The sequence below is a fragment of the Sardina pilchardus genome, chromosome 24 (assembly GCF_963854185.1).
Source record: "Sardina pilchardus chromosome 24, fSarPil1.1, whole genome shotgun sequence".
Lineage (NCBI taxonomy): Eukaryota > Metazoa > Chordata > Actinopteri > Clupeiformes > Clupeidae > Sardina > Sardina pilchardus.
Genome location: NC_085017.1, coordinates 21,178,142 through 21,192,666, shown reverse-complemented (window position 1 = coordinate 21,192,666; position 14,525 = coordinate 21,178,142). Strand labels below are relative to the sequence as shown.

The 14,525-nt window shown below is 44.5% G+C and overlaps 1 protein-coding gene across 2 annotated transcripts in view; it reads right to left on the bottom strand.

Annotated features, from left to right (window-relative positions):
- Positions 1–14,525, bottom strand: part of adcy2b (adenylate cyclase 2b (brain)) — a 63,444-nt gene extending 48,919 nt beyond the window's left edge. For both annotated transcript variants that reach the window (XM_062529669.1, XM_062529670.1), the window contains exons 1-2: positions 14,366–14,525; positions 5,886–6,083 (exon numbers count right to left, since the gene is read on the bottom strand). In XM_062529669.1, the coding sequence (XP_062385653.1) occupies positions 5,886–6,083; positions 14,366–14,458 (291 nt within the window). In that variant the 5' untranslated portion in view covers positions 14,459–14,525. The remainder of the gene's footprint in view (positions 1–5,885; positions 6,084–14,365) is intronic.

Below are 14,525 nucleotides of genomic sequence, written 5' to 3'. Positions count from 1 at the left end.
GACGTTAATGACATTACAGTTGTTTTCTTCCGTGTTGTTACGGCAATCGGCTAGCTTAAGAGGGTACTTTGTTGCAGTGGAAAATGAAATCCCGGTACCAACATTGAGTAGTGTAGAGCAATCAAGTTGAGTCAACTCTGTTAAAAGTTAAGCAATTTTGCGTTACTCTAACTGAGTTAAAGGGATAATCCGGAGTGAAATGCACTTTAGATCAATTTTTCGGACTATTGGGAGTACATACGTTGAGTTGACACCAAAATCATGTCATTCGGATGTATTTTGAGAAAGTTCGCGCTCACCGTTTTTAGCCAAAACTCGTTAGCCTGGAAGTGACCGGGGCGTGTCCTTTCGCCGCTACAAAACGCTATTTTTATACCTCTTCTACTGTTCCAAACAACACTACACTTACGTGGTAGTGAGTAGAGGTTCCCTAAAGCCAAACCGAAGTATCCGCACGTCTTTATGTGGTCGGATAGAGAGTCCAGAATGAATTTAATCGAGTCCGTACCTTTCCGGAAATGTTAGTAAAGTGTTGTGAAAACGTTGCTAGCTGCAACAGCGACATTTCCGGAAAGGTACTGACTCGATTAAATTCATTCTGGACTCTCTATCCGACCACATAAAGACGTGGGGATACTTCGGTTTGGCTTTAGGGACCCTCTACTCACTACCACGTAAGTGTAGTGTTGTTTGGAACAGTAGAAGAGGTATAAAAATAGCGTTTTGTAGCGGCGAAATGACATGCCCGAGTCACCTCCAGGCTAACGAGTTTTGGCTAAAAACGGTGAGCTCGAACTTTCTCAAAATACATCCGAATGACATGATTTTGGTGTCAACTCAACGTATGTACTCCCAATAGTCCGAAAAATTGATCTAAAGTGCATTTCACTCCGGATTATCCCTTTAAGTTTCACTAAAACGGAGGTGATGTTGACATGTTGCAAAAACCGGCTGGTTGCACTATTAAACATTTTTTGAAAAAGCTGTTGGACCTGTGACGTTGAGTATGACTGATGTCGCCATACTCAAATTCTAGTCAGAATATGAGTCCGATACTGCTCCATAGAGCTCAATAGTCCCGCCCACAGTCAATTCCAGAGGTAAGTTAGAAATCTAAAAGACAACGAAATACGTAGCAGGGTAGGCTATGTGGAAAAACTGATGAAAGATGAAACTGATGAAATAATTCTGTTCATACCAATGCTACAAACATGCTATAAACAGCTGGGGAACAGTGTCGCACACCCCTTGAGTAAACAGGTGACCAACCAGAGATTTCAAACAAACGAGGGAATAACATGTCCAAACAGCTCTGGTTCGGACATTGTTGCTCCACATCGGAACGAGTCCAGACCGAACTTCCCAATCTCAAATGTTGTGGGTGGGGGGGCTAAGTTGGGCTGGCATCCAGACTAATACAGCCTGGCTAATCAGTGAAAATTCACCAATTTGATACTCCAGTTGGGAAGAAGGATAGCTTTTATATTCTTGGCCATGTTACAAATCACAGTGAGTGCAGCCAATGTACACGAGTCCTCTCACCAACCTGAGCTTATAAATGGCGAGGCGCTGGGAACCTGATAAATCTGCCACCTCCTCTAGCCTCCCCTTGTCTTTGTGGCCTTCATCTTTTCCTTTCTCTTGACCTTTACACGGGAGTTGTCAACAATGACAAGCTAGCTGGAATCTGCCTCTATATCTCTCTGTCTCTTCTGTACGCTCATGATTCGTTCCCAGTTAGATGCTTTAGTGTGTAGTGGACTGACGTTCAAGTTAAAGCTGCTGTAGAGGATCCAAAAAGTATCATCCTTGCATGTTTGAGCGATCATTTCTGAAGGTTTTAATGCACAATTGGAATAAAAACTATAAATAGATTATGCGTTCTTCGCGTTATTTTAAGTGTGAGAATGAAAGAAATGAGCAAGAAAGCACATTCACAATTTTCTCTACATCGTACATCGTCTGAGTAGTCGCAATTGGATGATGACGTTCAAGAAGCCTCCATATATCGTAGGCCTACCCATCATGCACTACAGTTGTTGGAAAATTACACAAACGTGATTTTTTAAATCAAATTGCAACAGCGTAGTTCACAAACTACAAAACATTACTAATTATTATATAGGCCCCACCTATAGCACCCCTGAGGCTAGGTTTATGTCTCACATTCCAGAGGCTCGAGACGGACATTAGGGCTGATATTAGTAGAAATACCACTTGGCATGAACAACAGCCCCTTAGATTATTCTACTAGAGCACACTGGAACAGTAGAGCGAATATCCACAACAAGCGCTGAGTTCATTGGCAATGCTTCTGAGAACAGAGAGCAGGGCTCACACCGCCACTGAGTTCCAGACACTTGTTCACTCTGTGGCACAGGGCAATATGAGTGCACTAGCCAAAACTCATATCAAGAACCTTGTGCTTTCCACTGAGAATTACTGGTGTTGAATTTCGCTCGCTCAGGCACACGAAAAGGATAATAGAAAAGGATGACGAAGATTGGCCAAGCCCTACAGAACTGTGGAGAAAACAATGATGAGAGAAATAGAGGGTAAAATTAGATGCGATGAGTGGGTGTCAGATAATAAAACAAAAAATAGTACCAGCCTCTTCGTGTGCATTCTTGACCTATTCCATTACCAGTAGAAAAAAAATGAATACAAAACAGTCCTACAGAGAAAGAAGGCAAATCCACATTAGACTTAAACAAACTGTAATTGCCAGTTCCTTAGATGAATTTTTGCATTTTCACTCCATGCAAGTTTATCTCACAGGCAGAAATGGAAGCTACACAAGCGTAAAATGCATTACACAGACAAAAAGCAGTGACATTTCAAATCTCTATTACCCTAAATCACTCCCTGGACTTCCTAGCAGAGACAAATTGAGCAGGGACAATATTCAAATTAAAGCTCTCATGTATAAAATGTCCTAGTAAGTGAATAAATTACCTCGATGCTGACGCAATTCTTTAACATATAGGCTACTTATAAGCCAAAATGTGCCATTGTGTCTTAAGTGTCCAAACACTCTGCGGAAGTCCTCTGTTACTTGGCTCTCAGTTGGCTTGCCACATTCCAATATTTATGATGGGCCTGCAACAGCTGGCTGTTCATAATTGTATTCATGAGAAGCATTAGCTGATCAATAATGCACACAATGCAGTGCGGCCCTTGAGCCACAGCCAGCGTCTGTGCTAGCGGCACATCTGTCCCCCCCTTGGTTCTGGCCGGTCTCATTCCTATTTTACTCCAGCACCACTCCACTCTCGTTCTCCGCTCGACTGGCCGGGGGCGCGCAAGAGCCACTTTGATGATTCACAGACAGCGGCGCTCCATTCCTCTAATCCGGCGAAATCTTTCCGGCTGAATCCGCACCCTCTCCGGCTGAATCCGAGCCCGCCAAGGCCAGATAGACCATGGGCGCTAGAGTAGCCTGTGAGTAAAGATATTTTTTTTTCTCTGCTTTTCTTTTCTTTTTCCTTCTTTTTCTCTTCCTTTTCCATCTCCAGTATTTTGTTATATTCTGTGGCCAGCTGCACCATTCAGCCCAGAAGCTTTGCACCGCGGTATCCGAAGGGCACCGACCTCGATTTTGTTTGAATGCGTTTTTTTAATTGTACAGCAATTTCATGCTCTTTTGTATTTGTTGTGTGGGCCTGTCTGTGGTTTAGGTTTTTCCTCTTTTTTTTCAATCCTGTACAAAGGCAGGTCTCCAGAGCTCACTCTGGACCTTAGCCTGGACGCTGTGAACAGGAGGTGAAAGGAGCGCAGTGGAGGCTCGGTGGACTGGAGCGGTGTAACAATGATGGGAACAGCAGCCAGGCATGGGAGCTCAACTGGCAGAGACATTGGGTGCCTCTTATTCGTCTTTTTATATATCCTCCCCTCCTTCCTCGGTCCTCGTTCCCACTGATCTAGATAAAGAATGATGGGGCAGCAACAATGGGATAGTCTATCCAGTGTTAGTTATAGATCAGTGGGAACGAGCCTGGAGGACCGAGCATCGAGGATCGAGGAGAGAGGTTGAGAATGGGCCATTGACACGTACAGCCAGTTTCTCATACATCAATTAAGCCTCGTCTTAGGCTAAAAGCTTTTTTTTCCAATAGAGATTTACATTAAAGATTGCTTTTAGCTGAATGGAACACGCCACCGTCTTATGAAATTGGGTTATTCACCATTTCCCCTTGAGTTAGATAAGTGAGCAAAAGCGTTTTTGTCTCTGTGCAAGCATTGTCTTAAGTCCGGCAGTGCCACCGCTATCTTAGCTTAGCATAGTTGCAGCATGTGAGACAAAGGACTCACCTGTTGCGTGATATCTCTGCGCCCAAGTAGCAGGGCTTCACCTGTGTTTCGCCCCGATATAGTCCCAAGTCGATACCTATCTAGGAGATCGTTTCATCTTAATCAAGAAGCAATTAGGATTTTTGTTGTTCCTGTTGTTGTTTGCTGGCTTCTACTCAAGACATGCTATCCGGCAACGAGAGATTTCATCCACTGTGCTACGCTAAGCTAGCGTGGCACTGCTGGACTAAAACAATGTATGTACAGAGATAAAAAAAAAAGAAGGAAACCAGCCTTTAGAGGTGGAAGAAAAATTGATACTGTAGAGTTGTGATATTTTTCAGTAGCCTACAATATTACTGTGATACAGCGGCATTAATTATTGCAATCTTTTCTTTTTATTTAGTATCATCTACTGTAATAGCAGTCTTTCAGATGTCTACACGATAGCACAGGACCGTGTTTTTCCCTTGCATTAGTGGAAATTGGAAAGGAGGTCAGACTCAAAAACAAATTTCATTGCACCAAGATGGTTTTAGACTCCCCGTCTATAGTAATACATGGTATAATATATATGGGAGAAATCACAATGTATCACAGGATGGAATTGCAATACTTGCTGTATCATGAATTGAAAATATTCACAATAACATTGTACAGTGGCCCAATTCTGCCATCTGCCCTTTCATAGCAACCATCTTTGCTACAGAGAGATATTAAGGGGGGGTAAATAGAGAGACACATAAAATAATAATGCTATAAAAACAGCAGACAGAGCAAAGGAAAGAAAGAAAAAGAACACATGATTCAGAAGCAAATAGCACACTTGGTGACAAAAAATGCAGTCAATGGTGTGTGATAGAGACTCCAACAGAGAGGCTTGGACCATAGATATGAGCATCATCGCAGGACATCACGTCTGCGCCTCAACTAAAGAGTGCCTCCAGCCTGGCCAGGCAGGAGGTCCTCATAGGGTCTATACTCTAATCACCAGTGAATAAGCTCCTGCTTCTGCAGTCAGAGCACCAGAGATTGTAGTGGATGAACGTGGGAGACACAGAGAGGAGCCCCAGCATGTGTCTTGGCTCCCCGTGGCCTAAAACTGGGGGGTGATGGAGCATTCACTGGCTCAGCGTGAGACATACAGTTGCTCGCGGCCACCAGCAAGACACACGAGGGGGTTGGAGACGTTGCAGGGGTTGAAAACAAAAAGGAAGCGAACTGAGATATGGACGAGAAAGAATGGTCAGCCGCGGAGGAGAAAGGAAACAATAGAAAGGCAAGTTCAGCACAAGTAAACACTCAGAGCAAGAAAGAAAAAGAGAGCGACAGAGAGAGAGAGAAAAGAGAAGAGAGAGGGAAGGGCAGGAAACTGTAGGAGGAGACAAACAGACTCATGGGAGAAACAAGTTCAAAGAAATCAAGGAAAAGCACATACCACTTAGCAAAAAAGTTCTCTCTTTTTCAAAGAAAAACAAAAAAATCCAAGCAAGCCCAAAGGAGCCCATTCATCAACGAGTTCGGCCTCGTCGGAACCAGAGCACGAGGCCCCAGGTGTGTGTTCCCTCCCCTCCCCGCCCCCGCCCGCCCCTCACCTGGTCCCAAGGACAGATGATCCCGCCAAAGAACATGAAGAGGTAACCCATGGCGACGAGGCAGCCCCAGATGAGCAGGGAGAAGAGGCGCAGGAGCTTCTTGAAGACCGACTCGATGCAGACGAGGACAAAGATGGTCAGGAAGATGGCCAGCGTGGTGGGCACTGTGATGATGAAGGCCACGTGGTCCTGCATGTCCTACAGAGGAGAAGGTGAGAGAGAGAGAGACAGAGATAGATAGACTGTGTTATCTGTAACACTAGCTTTGGCAACATTGTACCCAAACAGTCATGCTATAAAGCTGAATTTGAATTTGATAGACATATAGAGATAGATATACAGAGAGATAGACAGAGAGAGAGAGTGAGAGAGAGAGTGAGAGAGAGTGAGAGATATAGACAGAGATAGATAGACTGTGTTATCTGTAACACTAGCTTTGGCAACATTGTACCCAAACAGTCATGCTATAAAGCTGAATTTGAATTTGATAGACATATAGAGATAGATAGACAGAGAGATAGACAGAGAGAGAGAGAGAGATAGAGAGAGAGAGAGAGAGAGAGAGTGAGAGAGAGAGTGAGAGATATAGACAGAGATAGATAGACTGTGTTATCTGTAACACTAGCTTTGGCAACATTGTACCCAAACAGTCATGCTATAAAGCTCCTTTGAATTTGAATTTGAATTTGATAGACATATAGAGAGAGATAGACTGAGAGAGAGAGAGAGAGAGAGAGAGAGAGAGAGCGCAACAATGTTGGAATTCAGGTTCAGTCCACGTAAGGACCCTTTTACCCATATCAGACAAAAAAGACCTCTGGAAAAATATATTAGGCACTGCAAACTTTTCTGAAAGATTTTCCATTAAACTAAATAAAAGAAAAATACACTTTAGTCTCAGTAATTATATGAATAGTACTGCTGATTTCTCTGATAACTGCATCTTGGCTGCTCCGGGACTCAGGCAATAATACTTTGAACCATTTTCAGAATGAAACAGGAAACGGGGGTGGATATTAATAGATGGATAGACTAACACCAAAACTCTCTCGTGGTGGTTTATTAATGAATTAGGCCGTGGGCAAGAGTGTGCCGTATTGGAAATAAACGCCATCACTATTGTGAGTCACCACCTGCCAAAGAGTCGGCCAAAGAGCACTATAGCCGCATGCACAGAGGTACTCTGATAGAATTTAAATTAAGTTTCAAATACACAACCCCCCCCCCCCCCCCCCCACTCCACACACACACACACACACACACACTCACTCACTCACTCACTCACTCACTCAGAGGCACATGACAGTGTGTAAACACACACATACACACACCAACACACGTTAATGGAGAAAGCACACAAAAATTAAGTTATACGTAGTTCCACGAAAGTGGTTATGATTGTCTGTCTGCAATCCAGGCCTTTTTTCATTTGCAGGCATGAATACATTAAGGTGTTAATCAATGAGTTAGGCTGACCGGGTATGAGTCACTTATTGTCTGATCAGCATTAAAACAACGGAGCTCTTTCTACTGCTCTCTGCACTAACATCCGAACCCGTGGCCCCCTTCTCTCCAGGGGGGCTAGGCGACGCGTGGTGTGTGTGAATCGTGATGAGCTTGGGCCCTTATCACAGGGCTCCATTCACTCCGCCGCTATCGGCCACGGCAAAGAGACGCGCGGGGTGACCGGCTGAGCCTTTGAGTCCACTCTAAATCCATTTTGAAAAGCACGTTCTGGTCGATACAAAGCGCGACGCATCCTGTCGCGGCTGAGCCGCTTGTTATCCGAGCTGGCCGCTAGGCCGCCCCTGCTTTATCCGTGCGCTTTTGTGCTCCTTGACAAGCGGATCCCGGCGATGACCGCGCAGCTCATTGTCACTAATTTACTCCATGCTACAGCTGCTGGTCCTGGAGAAAGGAATTCAAAGAATGTTTGCGACATCATCTTTTTTTTCGGGTTCCGGGGTAGACGGGCGGGGGTGACACCAGTATAGTGACACCAAATGCCTTCAATGGAAACATCTGTTGGAGCTAACAGTTGGCCATCTTCATGGTAGGTTGCAAGCGTCTCAGGCCTACATTATCCAACCAGTTGCATGATAGGCTATGTATTTCCTTAGACGTCGCAACCTCGATTAGATTATGAGACAAAAAAGACGTGACTTCAAACTAAAAAGACCGGTTATGTCTACCGTCGGTGCTTTTATATAGAGTACAAAAATAACTATCCGCTTCAGTCAGGCTATTGAGAATACTCAAGTCAATGGTAAAATGTCCCTGAAATTGTCTGAACACCTGTACACAGCCTTCTATCCATTATCCACACTTTACAAAGGACAGATATTTATTTTTGGGTACCTGCCTCTTGAAAAGCTTTATTGACTGCATTCACTCAGAACTGGTCAAATGAAAAGCAAATTCAAACCTAATCGACTATGTTACGACTGTATGTGTTTCTTGTATTGTGTGTTCCTAGTGCCGTTTGTCCCTGTTCCTCTTCCGTTCCTATCTCTGCTCAGGTGCATGCGGGCAACGACCTTAATTGGCAGCACCTGACCTGGTGATTGACTGGGAGTTAAAGGCTCCAGGATCCAGTTCCTCAGGAGAGGCTTTTTGTGTGGGGACTGCTGACTGTCTCGTTGCCTCTCATCTGGGATTTTGTCTTGTTACCTTGATTTGGACTTTAGCTATGTTGTTATTTAGTGTCTTGTGATTGTATGTCTAAATGTTAATAAATCCCACTGGTTGGGTTATTTTAAGAAGGCATTCTTGTTTATTAGGATTTGGGGTCAGTGGTGGCTTGTTGTTCACCCCTAAAAGGGCCATATTTATAGGGGGGTGTAACAAATGGGGGCTCGTCCGGGAGCTGAACCATCCATGAGGTGAGGTAATGTCCTTAAGTTTGTGTAGCTGTGATAGACTTTAGTGTGCAGTAACTAGTGACCTTGTGGTAGCTGAACTCCACATTTGTTGGGTCACTTGTTGGTTGCAGCTCAGGTGTGAGTTGGCAACATTTGTGTGTGGCGGTTGACTACACTGTGACCCATTTTGTGTCGTGGTAGTTTCAGTCCACTTTTGGTTAGGTCACTTGTGTGTTACTGTGTTTCTGTCTAGTCACAGCTAATTTGTTTTTTGTGAACCCTTCGTTTGGGATATGATAGTCACTCCACAGATCGGTGGATCTTTGTGCAGTGGGTGTGGCTTCCCAATTTGTGTCCAGTCATGTTACTGATTCTATGCACCATTACAGTGGCTGTCGATGTGGTTGAAGACCACATGGTGTCCATTTTGTTGTGGAAATGGCAAGTCATTTTGTTGGGTCTGTGTGTTGCAGTGGCAACAATTGTAGTTGGTCTACTTGTTGACCCTTTTTGATTGTGACTTGCAGTCCACTTTTGTCATGGTCACCTGTGTTGCTGTGTATGTTGATTAGAATGCAGTAAACTTTGTTTTGTTTGAACCTGTTCAATTCTGTTCACCTCATGGTAGGTAGCCATTTTGTCTAGTGGGAGTGGCACCCACTTGTATGGCTACGTGTTCGGCTGCTCAGTTTAAATCTAGTAGCAGCACACTAATTGGCCCATTTTGTTGTAAGATCTTGCTTGAACCACCTTGACCCTAAATTAATGCCTTTTGTCAGCAGCAGTCCCAAATTATGTTGCTTTTTATTGCAAATTCTTTGCTGGGGGTTAGTCTCCTTTGTATGGCTATTATGCTTTAGTGATCAATGTCAGACTGTTTGTTATCGCCATTAGTCCACTTGGCCACACGTTGTGGTTGGGTTTTGTTTGGAGGACTGAGTTTTGGTCTGTGTATGATCATGTGTATGTATATAGCCTGTCTAGTTTTTGCAATTGTGAAATTTGTTTGTCTTTCATACTGGTTGTGGTGGCATGTTTTCTGCACTTTTGTAGCTCAGGTTTAGTTAGTGCAGAGTTAAGAAGTGGACCCGGAAGACTCACGCTTTTTTCTTTTTCGGGAGTGAGGTAAGATACTGTGTCCCTTAGTAAAGAAGCGTGAGGCTTTTCTTTTGGTTTTCCTGTCTTTAAATGTAACAGTCATGCTCTGATCAGTTGAGTGTAATTTTTAACCATACAGTCTTGAGTACACCCATTATGAAATTGTTAAATTATGGTGAAGACTGCAATGAATAAATAGTGATGGTGTTTTTGTCATTTTTGTTTTACATATTGCACAGAAGAGATATGAAATTAATGTTCTGTAATTGTGTGCATGACAAAGTATTTATTCATTGTTTTAAGGGTGGGGGTGTTACGACTGTATGTGTTTCTTGTATTGTGTGTTCCTAGTGCCGTTTGTCCCTGTTCCTCTTCCGTTCCTATCTCTGCTCAGGTGCATGCGGGCAACGACCTTAATTGGCAGCACCTGACCTGGTGATTGACTGGGAGTTAAAGGCTCCAGGATCCAGTTCCTCAGGAGAGGCTTTTTGTGTGGGGACTGCTGACTGTCTCGTTGCCTCTCATCTGGGATTTTGTCTTGTTACCTTGATTTGGACTTTAGCTATGTTGTTATTTAGTGTCTTGTGATTGTATGTCTAAATGTTAATAAATCCCACTGGTTGGGTTATTTTAAGAAGGCATTCTTGTTTATTAGGATTTGGGGTCAGTGGTGGCTTGTTGTTCACCCCTAAAAGGGCCATATTTATAGGGGGGTGTAACAACTATGTTTTAGCTGTGTAATGCCTGTCAAAGACAACTGAAAAATAAACATACTATAAGTACTGTCGTGTCCATGTTCTGCTCAAGGTTACAATCCCACCATCATCCTTATCATCAATTAACCATACAAACAAAACATATTTTTTAAGCTGGTTGAAGTTGATAACATTTCTAATGTAATGTGCAGCTAATTGCTTTTAGTTCCACTGAGACAAATATGGCAAAAGCGCTGTGTTCAACACATGTTGGATTATACTGTATATGACCAGCAATACACTACATATTTCCCCCAACGTGTGCAGCGTTCAAGTTTGTGGAAACTGTTGAATATTTGTGGACAAATAACTCTAACACTTGGATAAACACGTCGGTCCCCGCGGGCGATGATGCTTGCCCTCAATTAACCCCGCAGCAAAAAATCAGGAGAAATCTCATATGGAGAATTTCAGAGTTTATCAGGAAACCAGTCGTCCATATGAAACAGAAGTCTATCTGTCAATCAACTGTGTTTGATTTATTTTTGTTTGTTTTGGCAACATAGCAGAGCCACAAATTACCCCCTGCTGTTGCTAAGGAAGTAAGCGCACACCTGTGCCTCTCTGCTGTAAATGCCAAAAGGTTTTTTTTGTGTGTGTGTGCGTCTCTTTCAGGTTTGGGGCTCAATCCAGAAGATTTCGCATTGAAGGGAGGAAGGGAGCGGACCACCTTGGCCCCATCAAACCACCGCAGCTGTTGCACTAATGAGCCTCTCGTAACAGGGCTCTGGCCCGCCTGATGATCCAAGCAGCTTCGGGCAGCAGCTGAGTCCGGATCAGGGTCGGGCCGGCGCTACTGTTCCTCCTCCGGCGCCAGATCGGCGGCGCTGGGCCCGTTCCAGAACCAGTAGCGGTCCGCTTATACTGTGGCAGACTCCGCAAGAAACAGCCGCCTCTGTGCGGTCTCGCTCCTAGTCAGCGCTGTTCTCGGAGACGCTGAGTGGCTTCGCGCCTCATTACGCGGTGCAGATCGGCAGCCAGAGAAGCCCTAAAACACGCAGCGCTTAATGACTCCAGCAGCATGTTTTTTTTTGCATCTCGTCAGCAGGGCTCAGCCCGGCCCGTCTTATAACTTTAACACAAAGGCTCCAGAGCTCTAAGGCAGTTTAAACACAGGTGAGAAATTGAGCCATAACTCTCTCTCTCTCTCTCTCTCTCTCTCTCTCTCTCTCTCTCTCTCTCTCTCTCTCTCTCTCTCTCTCTCGGCTAACGTTAAGGAAATATTGAAGAGATGGGGTGGGGTGGGGGGGTGTGTGGGGGGGGGGGGGTGGGTAGTGCTTCCTGAGGTGTTGTAATTGTAAAAGGAGTATGTCGAGCTCTATGGTGCGCTGCGGTCCCAGCTGTGAGCGTAAGTAAGGCTACCCCCCACCGCTCCATCGCCAGACAGACGGGCGGGCGGGTGGGCGGGTAGAGGGGGTAGAGCGGGTAGAGCGGGTAGACTCATTGATCAGACTGCACCCACTCCACTCGTCTCCACTCCAGCTCGTCCCAGAGCCATTATCACATTTCTGCAGAGCACGCTCTCCATTCAGTCTCCCTTTACACACACAATCACATCCAGACAGACACACACACACACACACACACACACACACACACTCACATACACTCTCAGAAACAGACATATTAACAATCAACGACATGAGCCCGCTATAGACTCCTATGTAAACATACTCTTCTTCTTTCTCACACACACACACACACACACACTTGTCAGTCTCCCAATCTGCTTCACTGTCGTGTTCTCTCATGCACTATCACCATCTCTTGCGCCACCTTGGGAGTCTGACAGGGGTCCTGAACTCTTAACAAAAGACAGCGCTCCTCTGGTGGGCTTTGGGGGCGCGAGTGTGAGAGCCAAATGGATAGCATTTCACAACACAGTCTGTGTGTGTGTGTGTGTGTGTGTGTGTGTGTGTGTGTGTGTGTGTGTGTGTGTGTGTGTGTGTGTGTGTGTGTGAGTGTGTGTGTGTGAGAGAGAGAGAGAGAGAGAGAGAGATGTATGTATTATTATGTTTCTGTGTTATTGTTACACTATGATATACATTTGTATGACTGCTTTGGCAACATGAATATCTTATTTGTCATGCCAATAAAGCACCTTTGAATTGAATTGAATTGAACTGAGAGAGAGAAAGAGACAATTAGACTAGAGAGAGGCAAAGAGAGTGGTGTTAATTTGTCTGTATTTCAGTAAATACTAGGTGCAATTATGGTTATGCTTTTCTGTTTGTTTGTTTGTGTGTGTGTGTGTGTGTGTGTGTCTCTGTGTGTGTGTGTTGATACTAATAGTGCATGGAGAAGTTGAGGGCTGTTACATAAGTGTGCATGCATGTGTGTATTGTGTCTACAGGCACTGTTTCAGAGAAAAATAGCTGGTCTTTGGCCAGTTTCTTGTGAGGAAGCGTGGTGAGCTATTTCTAAGAAGGGTGGTAGAGTGTTGTTCTCATTATAAAGTCATTCAGAGGTCTAACTAGGTGAAACATAAAATCTTTACCTTCTTACCGCATCATTACTCTCAGAGGGAACCCTTTATGAACTAGGAATACATTTTATATTCAAACTATACAATCTATACTCAAAAATTGACAAAGTGACAGGACTTGGATTAAGCTGATTTGATCATTAAGATCATTAATCTACTCATTTTGTTGGCTTGTTTGACATACTGTACTTTGGTTGGCTCATGCCGTTATAGGCTGCATAGAATCAGATCGAAATGTGCCTTCTAAAAAAAAAAACATTGACTTCGGTGAAAAAGCAGTGATACCAAGCAATATGACAGGGGGGCAGAATGATTGATGAGGCACTTTTTGGTCGTAATGTGAACCACGCTTCCCGCATGGATTTTCAGTAAACTCCCCCACGAGCCAAAGAGCAATAGTTCCTGTCTCCCTCATCTGCCATCCAATTACCCCCCAGCATATTTTCTGCCTTGTTATCGCCTTATTCAACTGCATGCAGCAGAGGGAATCGATATCGTGCCGTGGCCAAAGACAGCGGCACAGGCACAGACTGATCATTACAATCAGGTTCCCCTGAAGAAACAAGATAAGCTGTTTTTTTTCCGAAAGGAAAACGGGAAACTTCCTGTCTTTTTTCATATATAGGAAAGAGGTTGAAACATACAAATTAAACTGAAACACATTCTCTCTCTCTCTCTCTCTCCCTCCCTCTCTCTCTCTCTCTCTCTCTCTCACTAACACACACACACTTATTAAAACACACTACATAGCAGACTCAGATGACAAAACTGAGATTAAAAAAAAAAAGTTAACGTGGCTTGACATTTTCTGGTGTATTGGCTCGTTCTATTGTAAGAGCACTGCTGTTTCCCTGATAAGCGGGTTGCACACTTTCGACCACATCCTCTGAAAACAATAACAATACGCCCAGTCTTGGAAGCATGCAGCACAGTATCCTATGGCTCATTGTGTGCTCTATCAATAACAGTGGGGGTGGCAGTCTAAGTCTGTCAAGCTCCACACAACACAGCACAGCACAGCACAGCACAGCCAGCCACAAATAGTCAAGTTCTCCAACAGCAACAAGAGAGGAAAGCGAGAGAGAGAGAGAGAAAAATCTGAGAGAGAGAGAGAGAGAGAGAAATCTAAACAACTGATGTGAGAGAACAAGAAAAGCAGCTGAGATAGAGAGATGGAAGGAGGGAGGGAGGGAGGGAGGGAGGGGGAGGGCAAGAGAATGAAATGAATGTGAGAGGTAACAAAAAAAAGAAAAGGAAAAGAATTGGGAAGAAGTCTCTCACCAGTCCGGAGGCGAAGAAGACGGCGATGAACGCCACACACGCTCCCATGACGATGAGGAGCAGGAACACGATGAGCGGGTGCTGCTGGCTCATGCGGTAGTACGACTCGTACAGCCAGTCCGGAGAGTTCCGCCCGCCGCCGGCCGGCGGCCCCCCTAAC